At 39.2% G+C, this 17,189-nt stretch overlaps 1 protein-coding gene across 22 annotated transcripts in view; it reads right to left on the bottom strand.

Annotated features, from left to right (window-relative positions):
• Positions 1 to 17,189, bottom strand: part of MAGI1 (membrane associated guanylate kinase, WW and PDZ domain containing 1) — a 1,074,483-nt gene that overhangs the window by 251,808 nt on the left and 805,486 nt on the right. For all 22 annotated transcript variants that reach the window (XM_069206485.1, XM_069206495.1, XM_069206490.1 and 19 more), the window contains one exon: positions 4,301 to 4,507. In XM_069206485.1, coding sequence (XP_069062586.1) covers positions 4,301 to 4,507 — 207 coding nt within the window. The remainder of the gene's footprint in view (positions 1 to 4,300; positions 4,508 to 17,189) is intronic.

Genomic DNA, 17,189 nt, shown 5'->3' with positions numbered 1-17,189 from the left:
CCTACTGTAGCTCTGTTTGCAAGGCACCCAAATGAGGGCTGACCTAGCTATCGGCTCTGGAGTCAAGTGTACAGATCCATGCAATCTCCATTGGTGCACATTTTCTTGACTTTCAAGTGAAGAAGAGAACCGTTGCCAGAGCGTGTTGCCATAATAGTCCTGTAATGTTTCCAATTAAGAGGAACTTAGATGAGTCAAGGTGGCCTCCCATCAGTTAACATCCTTCACCTTCTTACACCAATGGCTTGGTCTTTGTGCAATTATTGCTGTACTGCAAACGATGGTTGATGTGCACCACCCTACCATTTGTTGTTAAGGGATGTCGAGGTTTAATAACCTTGACACTTCTGCTGATGGCCTAGTATCTTTAGCAAACAAATTTCTACTTCATATTGCATAATTCACAGCAATTTCTATAGAATTTCCCACCATGTTGAGAAATAAAGTTGCTTACTGCCCAATATTGATAATGCCATGTGTTATCTGGACCACATTGCACTAGCAATTCTGAGTTGTCAAACAGCCTTGTGTGACTGTAGCTATATTGCGTTTTACACCCCTGATGAGGCCATAGGAGTCCTTCTACAGAGCACAGGCACTTAACACTTACTAGGGTGAACATTTAGTTTTTTTTCACATTATAGGTTTACAAATCTCAGCATGCAGAGATGTTGTTGCCAAAAAGTCAGGTTATCTGAGTGTGTTATAGGTGGTACAGGACAGTGTGATATCTATTACATTTCTACTGTACAAAGAGGTTCTGCTTGTTTGGGCTAGAAACCTTCATAAGAAATTCCTCCTCCCTTCCAACCAACTAGCAAAATAACCAAACAAGCTGCCCTGCTCAAACTAGTAGCTCCATCTAGCAGACGTCCAAGTGCTTTTGAAAAAATTCTACAATGTTGGAGTTTCCACTTGTAGACCTCTTTGTGACTCTGATGAGAGCAAATGTTGTATGTGATATAAGTGACTTTGGGTAAGGATGTGCGTTTATTTTTATCATGGGGTGTAGGCAGGCTTCAACTCTTGCCCTTGTAAAAAGGTGTAGTAAATCATATTTAAAATCTCACTTCACACTGATTTCAGTAGCATACTAGTACAGTGCAATTTTTGAGGAACATGCGTCTTTTACAACTTTTCTACAAGCCACATTTTTTTTGTCCATGGTGCCACGTCTCATGTGTCCAATATACCATTGCTTCCGTTCTTGAATGTTAATGGTCAGGTTCTTTTTCCTCTGGTGCACTAACATTTCAATTTCACGTTTTTACATAAACATCCCTTAATTTGAATTTGCATCAGTAATACTTGTGGGTTTCAACCACAGATTTTATGCTCCACAGCCCTGTTTGGGTTGGGAAACTGCTTGAACCAGATTCTCCTGAATTGTTAATTTTGTTTGTGATTTATTTATTTACCTCGAAGACCGTTTTCTCGACATAGTAAAACTTATTAGTGAAACTGTCAGTTAAGTAAAAAACACTTGGATTTTTATTTTTATTTTTTGTCAGGCTCCTGAGACTAATGCAGTAGGTCTAGTTGTTTATCTTTTTATACGTTGGCTGTGATCACTGTGACTCCAAAACATTCAAAAGGTACTGCACGGAATACTCCTGACCATTCAGTTGTCATAGTTTATTTTATTTTTCCATTTCCAGTAATTGGCCTGTCTGCGTGGTGATTGTGAGATCCTCAAAAGCCATTTGACTGGGAAATGAAGAATACATAGGCACAGGCATCATTGACCAAAGTGGCAGACATATTTTGGCTTTAAGGGAGATTATGCCAGGGTATAAATGATCCTGAAGGGGATGCAGAAGCTGATTTCCTAACCAAGACAACACTAAAGATGCCTGTGAGAAACAATCTGGCAATGTCAACATAGCACACAATTTTTCAAATGCACTAGCCCAACCAAACAACCGTTCCCAGACCAACCTAATACTAGATTATTGTTGTTAGGATATTGGGCACAATCTACAGCTGAAACTGAAGCACTAAGGAGATAGATGTGCTTTCAGAGACAATTCTGCATGGGCTGGTTCACTAAAACTAATATTCCAGGACATTTTCCAGAAAACAGTCCGAAAATAATGTAGTGCAGACTTGAAATAATTACTATCCCAGGAGTATTCTCCCACCTTAACAGTTTTTGATACAAAACATTTTCCAGGTGGTGAAAAAAATAAAAAATAAAACATTGTGTAGTGACAGTTGCACCCATTGAGGAACTGGTGGTCACTTTGTTCAGTAGGAGAAGTCAACAGTCCTGGTGAAATGTTGAGACCAGGCATGTAAGGCACTCCAGGAAAAGCCTAGCACTCCTTCCACTAGGCGCACCTCCAACACAATACTGCATAAATCACCCTGGAGGACCTCTGGACACTGAAATACTGGACTTTCTGGTCCTCAATGTCTTCCACCATCATGAAATCTATCCTGGACCATCCCAGGTCCGCCTCTGTGCGTGCCTCTGTCTCCCCCTTACCCCCCAAACCCCCCCAGATGGCCATCTCATAACATTCCATGGCTACCATAAACCAACACACCTCATCTCATTCCAGGACCATCATTACATCAATGACCTCTTGGGAGTAGGAAACGTGGAGACAGAGCTATTACATACGGGAGAATCTGCTCACTACCTTCTTACACCAAAGTTAAGGTTTCCACCTCTAGTTTGAGTGCTGCCAGTCTTCACCTGTAGGCTCCACGTTCCCCGTTGCAAGTATCCTACTAAAATGGCCACATGGGTTCTCCTTTGGAGAGAAACCACCAACTTACTTTGTACCATGATAACATCCGAAACGTCCCAAATTGCATGGAAGCAAACCACATCCTGAGCCTGCCACACTATTCAGCAGTGGCTCCTTTCCAGCCATAACTATATTTTAGCTTGTACAGCTTAAATACTTCACAATATTACAGGAGAATGGGAAATCTGGGCGAGCACAAGGCAACCACAGGTTACACAATTCAAATAAGTGAGACTGACTTAACACATTTTGCATGGACACTAAAGGCAACTTAGGCTGAAATACAAGAGCACAGATCAACAGTTAAGAAACAGATGTATTGCTAGGTACCAACCCCTCTGTGCCGTAGGTAGTGAGGTTGTTAGAGACTTTTAAACTTAGGAATAAAACCAAAGAGGATACTGAGATAGGTGATGTGTTAATTTGCTCGTCACATGTATGATTAATCATTATTTCTGTGGTGTACCTTATCCAGTGATAACTGCTCACTAACCCTACTGAGCAGCAGTCTGTTTGGTGGTGACTGGGCAAATAAACCATGAACCACAACAACTGCACTGCCAAAGACCGTCTGTGTGCCTCAAATGGGCAAAATTAAGTCAAAACAATGAATTTCCTAGCAGTGTCCAGGAAACCACAGCATAGTCTATAACATCCACCCCATGCTTCACTATAAAGCCTTTACTGATATATAAAAAAAAAAAAAAAAAAAAAAAAAAAAAAAAAAAAGACTACTGCCATGCATCAGCCCACCCACATATCACTTTCAACTCAAAGCTCAGGTCTGAAGTACCCCTCCATCCACCCTACGACCCACTAAACACATCTCACACTACAAGCTCCAAACTCACTTAAACCATCTCCACACTTAGTCTTAAAACCTTCAGAGAGTAAAAAGTAATATTCATGCCAAGTGTGTGAATCATATAGTGTACTGTTACATACTAGGTTTGACGCTGAAGGTGGAATGGTTTCTTAGTAATGACATCCATCTCAATAGTTCGAAAATTAATACAACGTAACAAAATGTTGACAGTCAAGTGCAGTTTCATTTAATCAACTATTAACAGTAGAAACAGATTTATGCAAAACATGTGGAGAGTCTTTCTAGCGAGAACATGGGAGTAGGATGACCAAATACATAACCTACTTAACAAGAAAGGATCCACTTTTTACTGTTGTCCTCAAATACCTGGTTGGCAGCATCAGCTGAGATAGGCAGAAACAAAGCAACAAGTCATGAGTCTGAAGTGAAAGCACTTCAAAAACTCGGTAGAATTTTTTTTTTTTTCTAAGACTGTTGGTTTAGAAAAAACAGAAAAAACTGTTTTAAAAAAATATAATTAAATCAAGGCTTACCAACCAAAAATCCCTGGTAGCGTCAAAACCTGAAAGCACGAATTCTTGATTAGGGCCCTACGGAGACCGGCTCCACGCCAACTCGGGATATTTTTAACCGGCATTTGTAACTGAAACATATTCAACTCTCCAATAGAGGCCACTATTAGAGACAATGGACAAGAGCCAATGATAAAACATTTTACCTGTGAAGCTGCTGTTCATTTCAGGGACGTCATCATCATCATCGTTTTCTGGGTGCACAATGCCAGCATTTTGCATATCATTGTAAGACTTGGATCGCCTTGGAGTTGCGTGCTTGGAGTCGGACTGAAGGCTTCGCAAAGCATCACTGGAAATCACAATCCCATTGGCTGGACAGCTCGGAGGCTTTGGCGTCCCATAATAGTTACCTAGGCGATAGAGACATTTGCATATTGAAAAGGGGGAAGGAAAAGTATTCTGAACAGCTAGATATTTTCTCCATCAGAACACATTCCCAAATGAAAGCAGAAATTGTTGCACGTTACGGATTTTTTTCCTGGACCTGACAAGCGAGGACTTTTTTCTCTCTGTATGATTTGTGTTGGTCTTGACAGTAGCTGTGATGACAGCATTGTTGAGGCGCGCGGAGCGAAAAGAGCTTACACAAAAGCAGCTCCGCCGAATGGCTAAACCTCATCTCATTACATCTGAATTTCAATTAGTAGTCCTGGCCCGTGAGCGCTCCACACACACGGCTGCCGGGTCACGTCGAGCAGGAGTTCATCACGAAATAAAGCATTCGTTGCCCCAATAACCCTGATAAGTGAATGGATTGATTGGCCGGTAATTATGCGACCGATGCAGGGCTCTTGTTGCGTTTTTTTTTTTTTTTTTTTTTTTTTTAAATTGTTAGGAAGAAGGAACCTTTGCCTGTCGTTATGCAGCGCTGACTCGCAAACACCCAACTTCCGATGCTTTTCAGCAAATCAGCAGGGCGGGGTGAACCCGTACTGCAGGACTGGCTGTTGTAGAGTTTCTAGAAGGGCATAAATACTTTATTAATCTTTTACTTTATTAATTTTTATCAACTTTTGTTTGCATTTTATATAGCGCGAACTTGATAAGAAAGGGCTTAAAGCGCTTTAAATGAGAATCAGATTACATCCCATTTTTTTTTAAGGTATGGAGAGCTTATGGGCCAGATGTGGCAAATAATTTTACCCATTCTGTGTCTATGGGGAACATGTACTTGTACACATAGCTGTAAGTGATTTATCCAGAATCACAAGCTTTTGAGCCGAGGCGAGAAGACACTTTGGTTCCTCAGTTGGAAAGTCAGTCCCTCTGGCCATTAGGCCACCTCCTAGGTCTTCTATATATGTGTATACAGTTAGTACGCTCAAAAATACAACATTCTGACAATCAGGTAGTTTGGCTTGCAAATTTGTGACCTGCGCTTAACTGACCAGAGTCCATTCTTCGAGAGTAGGCTGACACTCTTCCATCTGCCCCCCAACTTAATAAAGTGAAGTTCCTCAGAGAATTTCACTATTGCCTTATTAGGATTAGCTCACATGTGTGGCACACACACTAAATCGTTTGCACCAGTACCCAGAAAGCTACTCATGGCTGTGAACGTCTAGACAGAGTAATGTCAATCCAATGAATGTTGGTGACTGCTACAGTGATGCCCGAGTACAATGAGATCTAGCCAATGGATCTTTGAAGTGTGTTCGGAACAGCTTTCTAATGTGAATAATATATTTCTCAGATAGTGATTATTCCATTGATTCCCCTGAATAAAATGTAGAGAATCCTAAATCTATTAATCTTCCCTTTCTCAAACGTAGCATAAAGCTGGATCAGGGTCAACCTCTGCTACAGATGACCACACAGACCACTGGATTTTAATCATACTCCAGAATTTGGCACGCAGGACATTTTTGCTAGTGATGGTAACACATGTGTCAAATATGACCATCACTGTGCTGAGCAGATACCCCATAAACCCTCTATAAAGTTGGGGGGGAAAAGCCCCACAACCTCCTCTTCCACTCACTAGAGCACTGCCCCGTTTCCATTTTTGTGAAGCTTCACATCACAAGAAAGGCCCACTGAGCAGTTCCATCAGACCTTTGAGGGACTGGAAGGCCAATCAAGGGTCACACTCCACAGCATATTGTGGTGCTAGGCCTCTCAAGGGTTCAGATGCAGCAGTTATCTGCCTCTTCTGCCAATAGAGCCTGGAGCGTACACGGGTGGACTAGATCAAAGGTTACAAAAAGTTAGCACTCAGGACAGTGAAAGCCCAGCAGTGATGCTTTGAGCAGCCAGCAATGGCCTCTAGGTACACTGATCCACCCACTACCTCTTTCATTGGTTGCACCTTTATACAGTCCATGACATAACGATACAGGGAAAGGGGCTGGTTTGAGATTCTGTTCTTCTTTGAACTGGGCAAACCAATGTTTTCTGAGCCCATCTTCAAGATGGTGGGGTAATGTGCACATCGTTTACAAAGTTATTGAGGGAGGCTTTTGGAAAAAAACTAGAGCATGCTAAAGCCACTTGAGCAAATATTTAAAAACAGCCAAACAAAGACAAAAGTATAAAACGTCTATTGAAAAATACTTTGAGGATTTTAAACCAAGCTTCACAGTCAGAAGATTTTTCTCCCGCCCAATCTCTGGACCGTCACGTTAAACAATTTCCCAAAGAGGTCACAGTTCAATCTGAATAGGGTCCAGAATAAAAATCATTTGTCAGAAAGGCACAAGCAATAGAAAAAAACTAAGATATTCAAGGCAAAGACTGACCCAATGTTGAATGAAAAAATGCTATCACAACTTGAAGATAAACTACAGAGCAAAACAGAGAAAGAAAATAAAACTACAAAATAAGAAAAGGAGCTGCTTGAAAAAGGTGAAATGGGTTTTCTCTATAACAAAAAAAATATTTAAAAACACAGCAAGCCTCTTTGACCATATCTACCACCCCTGTGGTGAATGCAGCCGAGGCCTCTCTTTAATGAGCTGTTCAACAAACTCACCACACTAGCAAACTAAAAGTGTATGCCAAAAATTACAGTAATCCTAAAAAATAATTGAAAAATAATAGTCTCTCAGAAACCGTGCCAACCCAACAGCTACTACTCACTTCATGCTCGTATGGCATTATAAATGTTTGTTCCTCCACATGATTATGCCAAATAGGTGTCGATAACTTCACAGTGGCAGAACACCTACAAGATTTTTACATACTTTTAAAAAGGGATACAGAGGTGAACTTCTGGCCCAGTTCAAACCAGTATTTCCAAACTCTTTGTGGAGTTAAAAAAAAAAAATCAACTTGAAGATCATTCTATAGGGCAAGCCTCTCCTACAGAGATAAATTCAGCTAGCACACTGCTAGCTAGCATTGCTCATCACCCTCTAGTCTTAGTCACACCTGCCAAGATATGTCTTTCCCATTGAAGCAGTCCAGTATGAAACTAATTCCATGAGATCCCATTCACAATGCAGAAAGCTGAATCACAGACCCGACTTAGATCTCTTAAGTCCTTCTTAGTACACATCTGTAGCCTAATTTCACCAAATGCATGACCAGAAAATGACATTTTAATGTAACACCGGCAGAGACACATTTGACACAAAACTTTCTTTATGAAATCATTAGAGGTTAAGACTTGAGTAAGAAAACTATTCTGTAAAATGTTCTATTAATTTAATTAGACCATGCCCACAAAGCGTCCTCATTGACTGGTGATACCATAATAAAGGTGCTGAAAATAATCAAGCCCCAGCTTAAAAACAGTTTGACAATCTAGTTGTATTCAATAAAAGCAGTTGACTCTCCTGAAATTGAAAACACCTATGTCTATTTGTCGAAAGACAAATTCTATGGTAATTAAATTCTGAAACATCTTTCAGGTTCATACCTTTAACACTAAACTCTTGATGCAAGAGTATTCGTTATATTGTTCTTGCTACTACATGTCACAAACTTCCAATGGTATTCAGAAAGCATCTCCGAGTAATTGGCCAACGAGAAATTGTGTCCAAGCCTTGATAGATCAGGGGACCAGAGGAAAGATGGGCGTTAGTAAATATCAGAAGAGTATGCTGAATACAGCTAAGGTATTATGGGTATATACTCTGCCTGATTAACTTGGAACCTTTTCACTTTCCTAAAACTTTCAAATTCCTGTGCTGATCTTTATTAAACTCATAAAAAAGAAAATTAATTCAAATGTTCTTCATTCTGCCACATATACTTAATTTTTAAGATGAGATTTGCCTATTTTAATCGTTGATCAGTTATTCATCTGCCACATTCTAAACTTGCCTTGAGGCAATGGCACTTTGAATCAGTCAATTTTGAGAAACACCCTTAAATAATGTTACACTCACTGAATTTGGGAAAAATCATCTGAAAACTCTCTCTGGAGAAAACTAGTTCAGACAACTTGCTGATAAGCACTAAGGCATCACAATTATCAGAATGCCATTAAGGCAACATCACTGACTATCACGTTATTTCTACTTCTTTTTAACAACATATGAATAAGTAAAGAATACAAAAACTACACACTCGAAATGAAGTATTTGTTAACATGAGTATTTACCTCAAGTGTGATGTGTTTTTTTTTTTTTTTTAAAGAAAAGAAGAATTTAAAGGACATTTAGGAGACATTTTAAACTAGATACCAAAATACCAAGACACAACAACCTAAAAAAATCTCTAAAAAAACCCACATCTTGGCCAACACTACCCTAATAGGGGCTATTTGCCAAGAACGTTAGTACACCATTTTGCAGTTGGCCTAGCCATTTGCTCCCTCATTACCGTAACTCGTGAAGCTAAAACTAGGGAAAATATCAGTTACAGTATATCAATGAATGAATGAATGAATGGGTGTCGATTTCTAGAATGTGACTGATACTCATAAGGCGTCAAAGCACTTTTACAGATTAAACCAACAGCAAGGTAGAGGAACCTCCGGCCAGACTTTGGAAAAGTCTGGGGATTGGGTAGCAGCTATAGGCACATACAAGTGTTTTTAAAACAAAACAGAATACCCAATGGACCCTTAACTGTAGACCCAAAATTGCAGACCAGTGCTTGAGTATAAACAATCCAGATGGAGGAGCATAAATTGTGTGTATATATATATATATATATATATATATATATATATATATATATATATATATATATACACATACACACACACACAATTTACAAAATATTACTGTAGGACTTTTGAGGAAATATTTCAACACATTACTTAACATTACAAATTGTATGTCCCTATAATGAATTTTGATACATTAGTATATTTAGCAAGACAAAAATGCTTATACAGACACATGAATTTCTCCATTTTCAATTTCTAATGGTTCTAACCGACTATTAAGGTTCTTTCATTCCATCGTAATGATTTGCCTTTTTTGCAATAGCGTCCCATATATTTTATACTAAAGAACAAAGTGATCTCAAAATATGTTTATGAACCTATGCAATTCGGGTCTTGTGTGAACGTACCATATTCTCTAGAATTAATACTTGCTCGGTTCACAGTTTACATACTATTTTGTATGTACTCCGGTATTTTATTTTTTTAATTTGTGGGCATGTGGTGCGTATCTCATGTTTCCAATGTGATATCAGTAGGTGGTATTACATTTCCTCCAAAACGGTGCATCCATGTTATTGCAGACCACCCCTACTGTATCCAAAAACATTGTAAACGCTACCTAAAAACATTGCTTGTGATAAAACAATTTTCTGAAAACATCTATGACAAAACAATTTGACAGATGGGGTATTCAGTTTTCAAATAAACCTGATTTGTTCACACAAAACCAAATGAAGAGCCAAAAGGAATAGAGAACCAGAAAAATACCCACCCTTCATTTAAACTCCTACTAGCTCGAGTCCCCATGCTGAGCCACATGGTCTTTGAAATAAGCACCTTTTATTTCCAAAATGAACACATTTACTACTCGGGATAAGAAAGTTGAGGAAACTAACCTTCACAGCAGAGTAGGCTGTTCTTGGATTTCTCTGTGCAACTTTCTGGCTCCATCTATCATCCCGGCATTACATGAAAGACTTCAGATGACCCCTAGTCAGAGGGGGTTTTGCCACATCCACCAAAATCCCATAATAAATTCCCGTTCCTATACTTTCTTAAAACATGATTTTCATTCATAGACACTTAGTTTGCCAAATCTGCACCATAAAATAAATGGCTGCCTTTATGACAAATGTTCTAGGTCTATTTTTAAACCAAAGTGACTCCCGCTTTTCTGCAGTCCTCTTGGTACTTTGTTCTTTACACTATTTAGGATAACTAATTCACATTTTTATTTCAATGTGATAGTTTGAAAGCCTGACCTTGATGCATGGTGAAACTTAATCAAGCAACATTCTGTTTGACCGACAGATCACCATACTCATTGAAATACATTTAAGACTCCCTCATCTACTTTCAAGTTTCTAGACAACATAAAGAGAGAAGTCATTTGGCAGTCACATCCAGATACCAACAATGAACTTATGCTTGCAGTGGGATAATACAGGAGTTCATGAAGACCAGTGCACAAACCTGGATGCAAGAACTTTGTGATGCAAGTTACGATTGCACTGTGTATACAAGTTTCTGCAATCAATTTATATGCAATATGGGGAAATAAAATATGTAAAGATGGAGGTCCCTCGCAGATACTATGCCCACCATCCCCCTTTGATCTCAGAATCGCCTGTACCATTTCCCTTGATAATCAATTAGTGTGGTTCCTGATCCATAAAAAGTCTCACTACAACAGTTGAGGTCATGAGGAAAACCCATATACACTGTTGCAGTAATAAATGAGTGGTGCAAGCCAAGTTGCCACTATGGTGGAAACTACTCTTTTATTAGAGGGAATAAGCAGAATACAATCTGTTCAAGTTAACAGTGCTGGATACAGAAGGAGATTGTAAAGTTTGAAAGAAAAAAGTACCAGAGGTCTCCAACTGGGTCACTCACAACACTTTTCCATTAGAAAAAGGGACATGAAAGTACTTGTCAATTTCCATCGTCTGTCTAGTGTTGCTTCAAAGCTCGCCTTCAACTACACAGGAGTCCTATGGCCTCTTCCCTGAAACCAAATATCATTGGCAGTAATTTTACCATAAAATATCCATAAAGCATCTCAGCACTTAAGATGGGGAGAGCAGATTGGTACTGTGCTTTCACTACAAAGGCAAGGCATCTTACTACCTGGTCACCATATTGTGTATGAATTTTCTAGTCTATAACTTCCCTCCCACAGAAATGATGTTCTGGGAAATTCAGTTATCAGAATTCAAGTTGATGATCAGAAACAATCAAACTATTCAGTGACACAAGGTGGAAATGGAAAAGTGAACCTCTTCAGGTGACAAAAATTAATATTCATGACACACAACACAATAAGACATAGGAAATATGAATGAGGATTTGTAGCTATGTAATTTTATCAGTAAGCATGATATTAGCTTTTAAACAAGGTTTTCTTCATGAGAAAAAATTAAACATATTAAACAGATTAAGTTGCAAAAATGTCAGGATCTCAAACACCCACTGGACAGAGAAGTCAGGCACTGGAAAAGGTCCCTTGAAAAGACTAATTATCTCTGGCAATATGTCAATTAGTCAAACTGGAGGTTTGTTCTGGGTCTTGGAATACATTCAAGAATGAGTTGCAACATACATGAAAATAGTTTTAGACATTTCCTGACTTTTTAAGCCGCAAATAACGAACCGAGCCCCTGGACTGTTTTTTATTTTATTTTAAAGTATCCCAAATGAACAAAGGCAACAATTTGAAAGGCAGACCTGGTATGGGACGTGGAACATCCTTGAGTCTATTCAGCTCTGCAAGAAGAAAATGATCCTGGTAACATCAAACAGTAAGTCTCTTCACTGCAACAACGGAGGATTTCTTAATTGCAGTCATGGTTTTCAACAGAAACATTATCTTTAAATGCAAAGGAAAGGTGTCCTTGCAAGCAGTACCAGGTGGAGTATGTAGAACTGATCCCTCTTCAGAAACGGGCCATGTGGCCCTGGCAAAAGTTACTTGCTAAACACTTGGATCCGAAGAAAGTAATCTAGGAAGTCATTAAACAGACTGCAGAGTGGCTAATCCTGATCTTTCACCAATCTAGTAAAGCAAAGGGGACACGGTTTGTCTTATGAATAAAAAGAACAGTAACAGCAAGATCTATTTGACAGCACCAGGTTTGATCTCGCACTCATGTTAGTTGTAAGTCCTTTGACTCAGGAACTACTGTCAGAACAATTTCAAATGACCAGCACACTGCATGAGTGTTCTGTATAAAAACTGTTCGAGCAAAATTGGCTACAGGAAAGCTTACAAAGCCACAAACCTGCCAAGTCCCCTGGAATGTTGATATTTAGCCATGCCCCCTCTTAAGACAAAACGCTAATGCAGCAAAGATATGAAATAAAGTGGAAGAATAATAGATAAACTATTGAAAAAGAGAAAATGTCGTACAGTGGAAAGTACAATAGGAAATAAACAAATGAAGTCAACAGTAAAGACAGGATTTACAAGCATGCTACAGTGAAAAAAGGACAAGTTTGCTTTAAACATATTTTTATACACAATGCATGTATGAGATAAATATTTTAACATGTGAGGATTTGGTGTATTTCTCAGATGCTAACTATTCAGTTAGTGAACTGCAATTCCAGAGCGCCATAAAATGTAGAATAACCGTCAATAGCACGAGGTGAGATGGAAATTGTCATCTAGACGAAGCCCAATCCTGCTCTATGGAAAATGTCAATACTTTGACCACGATCTGTCTGCCAGACCTAGTGCTACCAGACACACCTAAAACATGCAGATTATATTCGCAGAGAACTCACCAATACAAATCTGAGATTTACTTTGATTACGTGAAGACTGAAAACACAAAACCATGTTCCAATAGCTGGTCACACGGATTCTGAACATGGTCAGAAAATCATTGTTTGCCTGACTTGAAATAGAGTTGCTTGGTGTTGGTCAACTCAATGCTCTGTTCTGAAATATAATACAAACTGCATATTTGATTGACAGTAATGAAACTAAAACTAACTCTTGCACAGTATGACCTAATGTTGATAACATATGTAATACAAGCTACAGCTATTTTTAGGCTGAAGTCTGCCAGATGGCACACAGCTGTATGGTTTGCTAAAGAAAGCTGATCTAGGAATGCATTCCACCAGTTGCTTGATGTTGGCTTTGTATCTCACATTTTCTTGCTTTCCATTTGCTGGCTTTATTTGTTTTATGCGGTCTAGCTTGAGTTCTTACCTGTCGTTGCCGAAACCTTATTTACAGTATCCTTCCAAGTGCTCAGTTTCTATAAATAGGCCTTTAAACCTTGCTTTTATCATCATATTTGCTGTATATTCAAAGACTAATGTTAAATGTCAGCACTGTCTTCAGAGGGTGCTATTTTACTTTTCTTTCTCTGATTTCAAAGTGATATGTTTTGTGTGACAATTTTGCTGGATACTGGGGGTACGAAAGTTTTTTTCTAGCACATGACAACATTTAAATAAACTGTTTAAAGTTTTTCAGAATATATCAGAATTAGGAATACAAATGAATCACTTGTTTTGTTCTGAAGTTTGTTGGAAACAAATAATTTAATACGATCAAAACAGAGCATTACACTAGGTGATGTAACTTGCACACATTTTTGTCTGTGCACTGTATAGTTTTGTTAGTAAAACTATATCCCTGCAAATGTAATTGTCATTTCAATTGAAAATATGTTGTCTGTAATGACCGCATGCTACCACAGCATGAATACTCAATGTAACTCCACTCTTGTCTACACTACGCCACTCTAAGCCACACCACCACTCTGCACCAATACACTCAACTCTATGCCACTGCACTCTACGCCAATCCACTGTATGCCACTCTAACCTACTCTACATCACTGCACTCTATGCCACTGTACTCTAAACCAGTTTACGCTACGCCACTGCACTCTATACCACTCAACGCAACTGCACTCTACCCTGCACCACTCAATCCACCCCACTTCAATATACTCTGAAACAACCTACTCTATGCCACTGCAGTCTACACCACTCAACACCACTGCACTCCGACTACACTCTGCACTCTATGGCACTTGAGACTACTCCACGCCACTGCACTCTGCACCATTTTGCCACTTCTATGCCAGTCCACTCTATACCAGTCCAGTGTATGCCAATCTACACGACTCCACACTGTTACTCCAACAAACATTTTGACACTCCACAACACACTGCTCCACTTTGTCATCCCACTTTGGCACTCCATGCTACTCATCTATGCCATTAGAATCTAGTCATGCTGAACAGCAGTCACGCTGGTGTACAACATGGCTAAAACGCATTGGCAAAACCAATAGCTCTTGCACAGGCAAAACCAATAGCTCTTGCACAGGCAAGACCTATTGGCTTAACCAATGCTTGCCTCACCTGAAAGGAGTTTCCCCAGTCAATTTACCCAATAGTTTTCTAAAGAGCAAATAGTCATCTTTAAGAACACCTCTGCTTGAAACTGGTTGATTACAAATGTTAAAGCCAGGCTTCCCCTTGTCATGAGGGGACCTATAAGGTTTAGACGGGGCTTGGTGCAGACTGTCATCATTAGAGCCCATCCACTGAATTAAATACGGTGTAGGAGGATGGACTGATTATGAGCATCTTATCCAACGTCTCCCTTAAATGAAATCCAGCAAACTTCCTTACCATATGCTTTATTATGGCAGAAAATACTAGGAAGACAGCACAGACTGATATGTATCTATCAGAGCAGTAGTCTTCATGGTCCTTTATGCAGCCTTTGGATGCCCTCGACTATTAATTACTAATCTCGTGGCCTAAAGTGGCTCCACTCAATTTTAGCAGATCACGACCAGAAACATTGTAACTTTTTTCAAGCCAGTGCCCAGTCAGGTCTACCCTCACACTGCTTTTCTAACTAAATATGGTTCCCTTTCCCTCTCACCTTTACACCAAGGAGAGTACAGGTTTATATGTCTTCTGATGATCCATAGCTATTGTTTAACAGCTCAGCAAAGGACCTCTAAGGTCTTATGCAAGAGGAAATAACCAATTCCTAAACCAGTGTACTTCAACTGATGGCTTTTATCCTACTCAAATTGAATTAACCAAAACAGAACTGTTGATCATTCACTAAAAAAAAATAAAAAATAATAATAATAATAATAATAATTAAAAATGTCACTGGCCTCCAGAGATGGAAGCCCAATTCTAGAAGCAGCAGCCCGCAATCTGGGCATCTACACTGATTCCAAATACTAAAGAATGGGCACAGTAGTCCTCATCCTTCGATTTCATGCAGATATTTGGGCATAAATACATGCTCGATATGAAGGGAAGGATAATCTTGAAGATAACTTTGGACAGTTCAACAGATTCCTTCTCTGAAAACGAGTGAACTACCTTTTGCGTTAGCAACATCGAACAGGTTCCTGCTCGATAAGCAGCCCCATAATCTGCTAGTAAAAATCATGTAAGGTGTAGATAAACAATGTACCATAACTTCACGAACACACCAAAACATTGCAAGTTCATTAAAACAATAGGTGATTTCAAACACATTCATGTGGGATGCGAGTTTGCCTTTAAAACAGAAGTACTTGTGTACAGTAATTTGCTAACAGTCAAGCTTGTGTCTAAAGTAGTGTAATAGTGCTTACTAAGAGATCAAACACTCAAGTGTAAATTATATTTCTGCAATATAAAAATGGGTGACTTAGTAATATTACGTATCATTTTCTACCACTGTACCTAACTTATGAATTGACATTTAAATACCACAAAAAACTCAATATAAGAAATTGTAATCTGAAACCCACAGTATTTTCCCAAAAAATGAATCGGCAGTCGATTTGCACGTCACCTAGCCCACAGTGCAATTTTTCATTAGTAGGTGTTACAAAAGAACAACTCTAGGCACATAAATCACTCAAACACCACGTTTACAGCATTAGGGTAAGCCAACAGCCTGTAACCACAGCAGACTGAAAAGGATATCCTACCCCCGACTGGACCTGCAGAAACAATACCACCAGAATGGGCCCAAACGCCTGCAGCCTCAATAAACAAAGACACAGGCCATGCAGATAATTTCATACAACCACCATGAATCATGTTTTTCCATAGTTCCTATTAAGAATGGCTACCCTGAAGGGACGATGGTTGCACAGTCGCACACAAAAACAAACATTTAAATAGGGTGCCTTCAGAGTAACACATTACAGTTGACTAATGTAAGCTGCACCCTCTCCATCTCATTCCTTTTCCACCATTACACTGTTAAGAGCACCATTCTGATTACTAATGCATGGATTGAAATTGCTTCCGAAATACAGCATCCTTCCAATCAAGCAGTCCCATGTGGTGTAGCACCTTACGATATCGACACTCTCCTTCCGTGCCTTGCAAGACGTGTGAACAACAATACAAATGTAATTCTAATCACTGCTACTAGACATAAGTGCGGTTTGACACACACATGATCACTTCACCCCACTGAACAGGCTTCACCAATAATGTAGGAATTACAGGAACTTCACTTCATAGACAGACTTTTTCCTTATTAGCCGCTCCCACCAAGTACATCTTGGCCCTTTCAATTCAATACAAACGTACCAGAGATGACAAGTAAGGCTCAATGCTATTACACACACACCTTGCCCACTCTTCCGTTTCCTACAAAGCGGATGTCACCATCATGTGGAGTACCTTCCATTTGCAAAATATTAGATTGAGTAAACAAAACCTGGGTTTGGCGATTCAGACTATTGCATGCCCCATCCATTTCAATCTTCTTTATATGGCCCAAAATCCCCCTCACCACCACAAAATTGTCACTTCCTCAAAATCAAAAGGATACACTCATTCTTCCGAGGTCAGCAAAATGAAGTAGTCAATAATCTAAATTAACAAACAGTTACTATAGCACAAAGAAAACCTCTGGGATAAACAGCTTTTTACATCAAATACCCACTCATTACTCAACTAAATGTCATAAT

This window comes from Pleurodeles waltl, chromosome 9, assembly GCF_031143425.1.
Source record: "Pleurodeles waltl isolate 20211129_DDA chromosome 9, aPleWal1.hap1.20221129, whole genome shotgun sequence".
Classification (NCBI taxonomy): Eukaryota; Metazoa; Chordata; class Amphibia; order Caudata; family Salamandridae; genus Pleurodeles; species Pleurodeles waltl.
Note: the sequence above shows the minus strand (reverse complement) of the source record. Positions and strands in the feature narration are given on the sequence as shown.